This window comes from Poecilia formosa, unplaced genomic scaffold (assembly GCF_000485575.1).
Source record: "Poecilia formosa unplaced genomic scaffold, Poecilia_formosa-5.1.2 Scaffold450, whole genome shotgun sequence".
In the NCBI taxonomy this organism is placed as follows: Eukaryota; Metazoa; Chordata; class Actinopteri; order Cyprinodontiformes; family Poeciliidae; genus Poecilia; species Poecilia formosa.
This window is the reverse complement of record NW_006800389.1, coordinates 254,066-263,936: the sequence shown is the minus strand read 5'-3', so window position 1 is coordinate 263,936 and position 9,871 is coordinate 254,066. Positions and strand designations below refer to the sequence as shown.

At 35.8% G+C, this 9,871-nt stretch overlaps 2 protein-coding genes across 2 annotated transcripts in view; one reads left to right on the top strand and one right to left on the bottom strand.

Annotated features, from left to right (window-relative positions):
- selenol (selenoprotein L) overlaps positions 1 to 9,871 on the top strand; it is a 34,184-nt gene that overhangs the window by 22,933 nt on the left and 1,380 nt on the right. The gene's annotated exons all lie outside the window — the stretch shown is intronic.
- On the bottom strand, positions 2,208 to 8,170 carry cunh1orf198 (chromosome unknown C1orf198 homolog). Its single transcript, XM_007577673.2, has 6 exons — positions 7,840 to 8,170; positions 5,965 to 6,015; positions 5,748 to 5,873; positions 4,537 to 4,704; positions 3,544 to 3,903; positions 2,208 to 3,004 (listed from the first exon to the last, which is right to left on the bottom strand). Exons 1-6 carry the CDS (start codon positions 8,143 to 8,145, stop codon positions 2,948 to 2,950), a joined length of 1,068 nt encoding a protein of 355 aa, XP_007577735.1. The 5' UTR covers positions 8,146 to 8,170; the 3' UTR covers positions 2,208 to 2,947.

The following is a 9,871-nucleotide window of genomic DNA, read 5'->3' as shown; positions in this document are numbered from 1 at the left end:
TATTCATAGCTGCTTAAGAATAAAATATCTATGGAAAGGTCACACCAACAGATTGGCAGTATTTCACATAGCAAAAAATGAATCAATGTCGTTATCGACCGATATGAAACCCTTATATCATGTTAAGTTTTTCAGCCCTACTGTGTTCATTTAATTAAGTAACGGCTTTACCCAGTTCAGAGGTGTCCAAGGTTTTTGTCACATTGGCCAAAATTGTTGAGTCAAAGGTTTTTGCGGTACAAACAGCTGGGGTGTCCAAGACTTTCTTTTCACTGCGTTACTTCCAGAACATCTTTCCGTTTCTGGTTCAACATCTTAAATGCTTCAGTGAAGATTTAAAGCAAAAACAGTAGCTTTTCTCACTGAGGATTACTGACACACACACCGTTCTGCTTTTTAAAAATTATAGACTTAGGTTATACTTTTAAACAGAGACATCCCTGTTTAATAACTGGCAATCATTTTCATTTCATTCATTCTGCAGTTTTTTTTTAACCAAAATATTTTCTGAACACAAAGCAGCCATTCAGGCTCTGGAAGAGCCGGGTGGAGGCTGAACTGGACAGAGGAGCCTCAGTTCGGTATAAGGAATAACATAAATGCACAGTTTATTAAACTTACAGATAATAAATGCAGTTGTTAGACAGTTATTGTCTCTGGATTAAAGTCTAAATTATGACCTTTCGGTTGATCAGTAGTACTGTAAATCATTTTGACTGAAAACAGTGTAAAAGGCATTTTTGGGGGGCTCTGCTTCCAGGAAGCCCATTTCGACCATTTGCATGTATAATCTGATTCTTTTAGTCATTATTCAAATTTCATGAGAATCGATGAGAACTGAAATTTAAAGAGGTTTTTAAATTAAGAGAAACGGATTCCTGCAAAGCCTGTTTAGTCAGTGGCCCAATTGTTTGACCACATCTGGTCAACTCTGCCAATCTCAATACAGTATTACAAACCACATTGACTGGAATTACTTGAATCTATATAAATGAACTGATCTGATCATATATTTCAATAGAATTACATGTTAATTCGACCAATTTGTTTTAAAATGGACCTTCAGAGTAAATGTGTTGTGAATTGGTGCCATAAAAATAAACTAATTTAATTCAACCCTAAATAAAATTGTACTAGGCAAAATACTCAACTATTTACTGTTTAATATTCTAATAATTCAGTAGTTTGCATCCATTCTTAAACAGATATGTGCTTGTTTTTATGTAGCTTAGAAAAGCTTTGCAGTCTGGATTGCACATTGCTAGTTAGAACTAGCATGGCTTCTAATGCTAAGCTAGTTAGCATTATAAAAGAAAATCACGAGCTTATCTGAGTTCAAAACCCCCTCATTTCTAAAAAAGGCTTAGAAATGTTTATCATTTGTAAAGTAATATCCCAAAAGACTTAGGACAGGGTTAAAAACAAGTCCTTTTACCTGCATCACTGCTCCAAATCACAAATGAACGTATGAATTTCCTCAATGGCATTCATTCACCTCTGCTGAGAATTTAATCAGGCATTGGAAAAAGGACGCATCTAAAAGTTGCTGGCTAGTAGATCTGGAGGGCTGGATTTGGGAAAAGCTCTTAAGTTTTATGCTAAACTAGGCTAAACTAAGGGTTAAGCATCTGGAAGCTGTATTATTTTCAGTGTGCTCGCCCTAAAAGGACCTTAAATGATTGATTTCATTGTTGTTAAATGATGCTCTCTCCATTCCCCAAGCATAAAATATGCAGGAAGCGCAACAGCAGTGCTCCCGATTCTATAAATACCCGGCAGAGCAGCTGCTTTGCTCCAGATTGAGGTTCTGTTTCTAACCTGAACACAAACTTTTCTTTGCCTCATAATCATCAACCCTTCCTTATTTACTACACATTTAAGATTTTAAATTATAGCTGAATCCATTAAAGAGCTGGAAAGTTAATCAAAATGTTTTATCAGAAGAGTGTTGGTTAAACACTCTGACTTTGCCAATTTTCCTTATAGTTTAATCAAGTCTCATTTATTTAGCTACATATCAAATGTAGACATTTTTTAGAATAAAAAATATTCAAATCTTAGTCAATCTAAATATCTTGAAAATATGAAACGTGCAGCCATGTTTTATGATTATGAGCTATAAGCTTAAGTACAATCAGAAAGGAAAAGAGGAATAACATTTATCATCTTTTAGCATTTCTACCCAAAAGCCTCAAAAAAAGACATGACACAATTTAGATTTAATTATTTTACTTCATTTCAATCTTTAACCTCACAATGTGAGTTCACTGTCTGTACACATAAAGCTGAGGATAAAATTAGCAGATAAATATAAAACTAAGTAAAATAGTACTCTAGGTATTTAGTCTATGACAAACACTGCCAATCACTGTAACGGTGATTGCTTACCAACATGTTCAAATGCATATTTTATCAAAACACACAACAGTGATGGAATGATGTGGCGAGAAGCTAAATCCATTCAGCAGGTTTCAGTTTTAAACTAAACAGAATTATGGTAAATTTTAAATGATTTTGCTTCTAAAATACTATATTTATATTAGAACTGCAGCATTAAAGGATCGCCTTAACTCTAAACCCTAAAGATTATCACATCAGGAACATATGTAGTTATAAATAAAAGCAAAATTATAGTCACAAAAAACAAAAGCAGTATGATAGTTTTGGACTGAATAATGACATGCTTTTAGTGTTGTCTAATTGTGTGTAAACAGTTTAATATCATGCATCCAGACTTGTACATAAAAAAAACAAGATGTTCTACTTTGGAGAAAAGCCAAAATGTACACAGGTGGCGAATTAATGTCTTAACAAGCCAGAGAATCGATGCCGTTGTGTTTCAGGAGCGTGTCTCTTAAATTTGGACGTGGATGTTTGTAGTCATGGCGATGCGGTCTGTCTCTAAAGCGATGATGATGATGATAGCGGCGGCTCCCTGCTGTGGATTTTACCAGTTGTCCAAGAAGTCAAATCCGGTCTTCAGGATGTTGTTGCTGGTGTTGAACTGTGAAAACAGCGAATCAACAGGACTGCTGAAATGAGGGTGAACTGGTTGTTTTACCGTTTTAAACCCAATGGGTTTCGCATGGGTTCCCTTCACATTTATTCTGCAAAAATGTAAAATTCTCAGGTTTAAATTTACAGAAATTTTCAATAAAATATTTAATCCAATGTTAAAAAATAAGAAATTAATCACACATGAGAAATTTCATCTTTCCTGTGACCTGAAATGTGTTATTGCATTTTAGGCCATAAAATGTTTATTTGCATTTTGACCAAGACAAAAATTAAACGTTTAAACTTTTTTCTTTAAAATAAGACAGTTTACACTATTACACTTCAAGCAACACAAATTAATTTACACAACTGTAACAGCTATAAACAGTCCTGCGTTTCATTAAGTAATTGCTTTACCAATAACGAAATAGGCAACATCTGTTTATTAGTGTGGCAGCTCATATCAGAAACTGGTACTGACATAATGTCTCTGAGGTTAGAAATGCAAAAACCTAGAGAGAAATGCGGATCGGTTTCAGAACTCACCTGGGAAAAGGTGGGGCTCGCGTCCAAGGGGGCTGAACCTTCCTCTGCTTTCTCCTTCTCTGCGGCGCCGGCGGGCTTTGAAGGCTTTGATATCAGATTGGATGAAAACATTTCATCCAGGGTGTTGCTGACAGACGGCAGGGTGCTCTGAGATCTCTCCCAGCCTCCGACAGAAGATGAGACGGCGATGGGCGGCGCCGGCGTGGGCGCGATGGAGATGGACGCAGGTGTTGCACTGACAGCCACGGGGGCTGGGGGCTGCGGGGCTGGAGGCTTGGGGGCTCTGGGCTTTATGGACTTGGCCGGAGCTGGAGGGTGGGACTCTGCAGCTTCAGGCTCCTTGGAGATGATAGAACTCTCCTGAAGAAAGATTTAATTTAGCATTAAAAATGGAATATATATGTATATATAGATCTCTATTAGGAGTGCACAGATCTTTAAAGAGCCTGACCTGCTGATTCAGACTTTGACTGATATCAAATTTTTTTTTTGTCAGTGTTGTTAACTGTAGCAATAACGTTGCTGAGTTGGAATCAGTGGGGCGACTATTGTTAACCGCACACATGCAGACATGAACTGCTGGGCCGGTCTGTCAGTCAAACGTCTCACTGCAGAGTCGAAGAAGATAGCCACTGATTTTTAGACTTTTGCTAAAGTAGATAAGATCAGCTTCACTTATAAGTATTGATCGATCACCAATCATAAATCATTTCCCAAAACTAAGGAAATCGGTGCCGATAAATCGGCCAGATATAATTCTCTAAATCTGTTTCCATTACAAATTTGCTCAAATCTTTTTCTCTATTCTGCTAATGTTAAAAAACAAAATCAAAACAATTTCGCAACTGCGCCATTAAATAAGAAACAAAATTTAAATCACGTGAATAAGCTTTTTCACACAAGTCACTAAAAATCATGGCGACGACGTATGTAAACAGCTACATGTGATTTTTGCGTAATTCTTCGCTCTGTAGAGACGCAGTTGGAGTTTACCTGTCTGAGGTAGGAGGGGAGGGGCTTCTCTCCTTTCTCCAGGGATTTGATCTGACTCGGGGTCAGGGACTGGAAATCGGCCTTCTCCCCTTCCAGCCGTGACCTCTCAGCGCTGATCTTCCAGAAGGACGACTCCTCCTCCGGCCTCCGGCCCTCACTGACAGAAACCTGCACAGATCACACAGTCTTGAAATGCCTACAATGCTGAGGCCAGGGGTGTCCAAACTTTTTATCTCATGGGCAAAAATTGTAAAGTCATGGCCAAGAAAAATCTAATTTTACTCGCTCAACAATAAGCACCAGCACCCCTCCCGATCCGACTAGGGGACAAGGGTGTAAAGAAAATGGATGGATGGATGGAAATTAGTCAGACATTTTGTAAGAATGGGTGTATAAATTTATTATATCCCCCAAAATAAAAAAGTGTTTTGCACATTTGTCTCATCAAAATTTACAAATTTTGTAAATTTTGACAGATTATTTCATTTATAAAATGACATTATTCCATGTCACAAATTTTGTAAATTTTTGGGGGTGTTTTTGTGTTGCTGTTTACTATAAAACCAAAGAAAATGCAAAAAGTGCAGCTATAAAAAGTGAATACTTTCTATTGCATCAAACATTTTCCACTGTAACAATAATTTAATGCGTTTGTAATAATTTAATGTGTTTGTAATAATATTACCCTAATTAAAAACAAAAACTCTCCGTCTGCATCAACCACCTGTACTGGTAGGCCAAGCTTTTTTTTTTTTGTAATTTTTTAATTGTAGTTGGAGGTCTGGGGCCCACATGTGGCCCCCGCAACTTGGCTTAGGTATTATTAGACAGCTTCAGTTTTGTTAACAGTGAAATGCAATGTCTACTTTCTAGGTGCAAACATATTAGTTGACATAGGACAAAGCTAACTCACAAGTAACATTTCAGCAAGATATAGCAGCTTGTTTTAATTTATGAAAAAGTACTAGGTACACTGACAGATTATTTCATTTATAAAATGACATTATTCCATGTCATAAGTAAAACAAGAGGAACTAGTAGGTTTTTTAAATCAATATTCAAGAGTTACTTACTTAAAACAAGCTCCTAAATCTTATTGAAAAGTTACTTATGAGTTATTTTGCCCTATTTGAAGTGCACCAAGATATCTGCACTAAATACTAAACAGAAATACTTGGTAGGATTTTGAGTTTTTGCAGTGTGATCCATACCTTGGCTCCTGCTGTACTCTTCCCAAGCTGATTGGAATGAGGAGCTTTTGCACTTTTGGAGTCGGCCTGTGAAGCCGAGGTCACCTGATCTGCAGAGCCTGACGTCAAACTGAACTCCATCTGACTCTGAAACACACATCAGACTTTAAACACTTTGGTACTTACAGAAACATGCATGAACAATGAAGATTGCTGCTCCCAGCTAATCAGGTTTTACCTTCGTCTCCCATGAGAAAGGGGCAGAGTGCTCATCCAGCCATGTACTGTCCTATGAAGAACAGAAAACAGACGAAGGTTTTACCAAACGGCAATGTTAGGGCTGAAATGATTAATTGGATTCATTATGATGAATCAATTATTCAAATAATCATCAACTAATTTAGTAATCGTTAATCGATAACTGGAGTAAACAGACTCAAAAAAGGCCATTTGCTGAACAAACAACACAAACAGAGCAATAGTTGTGCCAAGAGTATAAAAATATATATAAATACATTTTGCATTTAAGATAAAAACATCTTTGTCTGTAAATATGTTTCACCCAAGACTCCTCAAGGGGGACAGTTTTAACTTCACCCAGTTCAAACTCAGTAAAGTAATGCCATCCTATTGCAATTTAGGCAATAAAATTTTTATTTTCTCCTTTAAAAAAGGAATTTAGTTGTTTATTTGCATCTTTTAATGCATTTTTAAAACTGTATATAAAAGGTTTAAGTGGTTAAATTAAAAATCTGCAGAATGTGCCAATTTTTAAAATCTTATCAAAATTGCCAGAATAACTAATAACTAAAATAATAGTAAGTTGCAGCCCTAGGCAATATAAGATTAACTGAATTTGACTGTTGGGTTGTATAATTAGAACTACATAACACAGTGGGAATAATGGGAATATACAATTGGATTGAATTGGAGCTAAATATATTGACATTTGTGAAACTCATGTAGCCGAATTACTTGTTGTGAGTCGAAACTTTAGTTTATAGTTTTTCTTCCTTCTGACTGTTACATAAGCATATGAATGACTCAAACTTAAGAAAAAGAACAAAATCACTGACACAGCAGATGAATCAGTGCTGCGTCTACCAAAACAACTTTGGTCATTATAATTATACGTTTAGATAATTTGTCAGCAGAAACTTGTTGCAAACATGTCTCATGTTAATATTTGGTTGAGTCAACAAAATTAAAATATTCTTTATCACAGAAAAATGAGATGTTGCAGCTCATATCTTCCTCCTAACTCCTCTGGGATTTGGAGTCATAGTTCAAGTAATATTTCAGCCATTTTACTTTACTTTTATAAGCTATTTACAAAGCTCTTACCCAAAACATCACATTCAGTTTAGGGAAGTCCAGATAGTGATATTATGGTGTTTTTATTTATTTATTTTTTACATTAACACACTGAGCCAGACTTTAGAAAGGGCTGATGGCAGTTGCCCAGGGCCCCAATTTTCTTGGAAGCTCCACATTTTATTTATATATATTTTTATGAATGGATGTTTGCAGTAATTATACTTTATATAGGAGTAATATGCCCATATCCAGTGAGTTGTAGTAATATTTTAGGAGTTTGATTAATATAAACAATACTCATGTATTTGCAAATTATAAATTTATAGTAATTTTTGGGGGTAGTAACTGGTCAAGGCATGTATTACGTCTACCACCATTAGGTATTATTTGATACCTAATTATGTATAGAATGACCTATTAATGTACTGTAATTTGCGTTCACAAAATACATTTTCTTTAGTGGATCGGGCACCAAAATGGTTTACAGCCCAGGGCCCACATCATTGTAAATCCGGCCCTGCTTGTACGTTTCATCTGGCAGTTTTAAATGGAAACAAACTGTTTAAAAATGTAATAATATATTAATGATTCATTACTTACAAGAAGAATAAATTAATTGGACTACATACTTATCAAAGCACTAAATATTTATGCTATTATTCATTCTTTGGGGCGTTACGTGAAAACATCTGTTGTGACGTCAAAGAAGTACTTTACGTCTACGTGGCTATTGTTAGCAGCCACACCAACAAAACCATAAAAACCTTAAAATACAAACTGAAATGACGTTAAATACCTCTTCACCGAAGTGGACTATCTTCTGACCCGTCTGGAGGAGCAGTTTGGGGTAACAGACCACCTCCTCTCGGTCCACTCTATGCATAGCATATCTGGCTCTGATATGAGGGTCCATCATGCTGTTATCAATGGCGTTGTCTTGCTCCTGCGGGGTCATTTTCTCCCAGGACGAGCCGTAATCGGCTTTGATTTTCTCCCGCTCCTGCATGATCTTCTTGGCCATGGAGTTGATGGAGGAAAAGTACTCGAACTTCTTCTTCTCCACCCTATGGGCGTCGAGCCCCGCCATGGTAGCGGCGGCCATCTTTAACTACTAACAGCTGTTGTTGTTTTTCTGAGAGGAAACGGAAGCTGGGACGAGGAGGCGGGACAAGCCCGTTGTGCGTGTTATTGACTCCATCTACTGGTTCTTTGAATGTACTGCAACAAAATATATAAAAAATAGCTTTCCCTTTGGTTTGACATATTTTACTGTTAAAACATGGGCGGACTGTAAATGCTATTCTCACTTAGACTGCACCTATACTTACGAGGCCGTAGTATATGGAGGACCAAAACCGACATAATATATTTATGCTTTTATTTCTTATGTCGGTTTTGGTCCTCCATTATGGAGAGCCATTTCAGCCAAAATTAAATAAATAAATAAATGGGTGAAATAAATAAAAAATGAGTAAAATAAATAAAAAAAATGAAGAAAATGAGTGAAATAAATAAAAAATTTGTTAAATAAATAATTTAGCTTTTTCTTTAAACCAATTTTTCATTTATTTATTTTCTTCATCTTTTAATTTATTTTACTCATTTTTGATTTATTTTACTCATTTTACTCATTTTTTATTTATTTCACCCATTTATTTATTTATTTAATTTAGGCTGAAATGGCTCTCCATAATAGTTGTAGAACCATTGTTGACAGAATAAAAAGGAGTACATTTCCTAAAAAAAAAATCTCAGAAAATTTCTAGAAAAAACAAGAGACTTTGAGTTTGAAAAGTCAAAATTTTTCTAGAAAACAACTCAGAAATTTTGAGATTGATTACAGAAATTTTCTAGAAAGAACATGGGAGTTTCTCAGTTTGAAAAGTCAAACATTTCACTAAAACAATCTGAAATTTTGAGATAAATTGCATAAATTTTCAAAAAAAAAAACTAAACAAAAAAAAGGAGTTTCTGGGTTTGAAAAGTCAAAAATTTTGCTAGAGAAAAATCAAAGTTTTAGATTAATTGCAAAAGTTTTTAGAAAAAACAAGGAAGTTTATGAGTTTGGAAAGTCAAAAATGTGCTAGAAAAAAACAATTCTAGAAATAAAAAAACAGAAAACTCAGAACATTTCCAGAAGTCTAAAATGTCACCAACGGCTCCTGTTGGTGCTCCACCTCTCTGACTGAAAGAGGAACATGATTTTCTATGCTGACGTGACTTTGGTCAAACTTGCTTGGCAACAAAAGGAAACATCCAGCTGGGATTCCAATGAGAAACGGTAAATGAAAAATATCCACTTGCTCAAATGATTCATGAATCACCAGGTTCTATGAAACTGGTAAATAAATAGAGATGAATAACTTGTCGCTTTTTTATTCACCCCACGCAGCTCTATCTATGGTAGCATCAGTCGACTGTGACTCAATGGAGCAAATGATTGTTTTGGAAAAAGGAAATTTCTCCCTCCCACATCTTGATGTTGACTCCCAATCAGTGTATGGATTTGTTCATGTTCATGAAGGCGTTCAAATGCACATTCACATTCAAATGAACATGCACAAATGATGACAAATTTTACTGAATTGGAGTCATAAAGGCAATGACTGCCTTGTAGGAACCCAACCCCCCCAGGCACACCACGTTTAGTATTGTCTAAACACCACAAATTTCTAGTTTTTTCTAGTTTTCTGATATTGGATGACCAGCTATGCGAAGCCAGGTTAGCAGTTTGTTCCATGGTTCCTTCACGTTCTGTGACTTCCAGAGGAAATTAAAACAAAAGAACAGCTGAAGAAGGTGTCATCCTTTATAATTGTTTGTTGTTT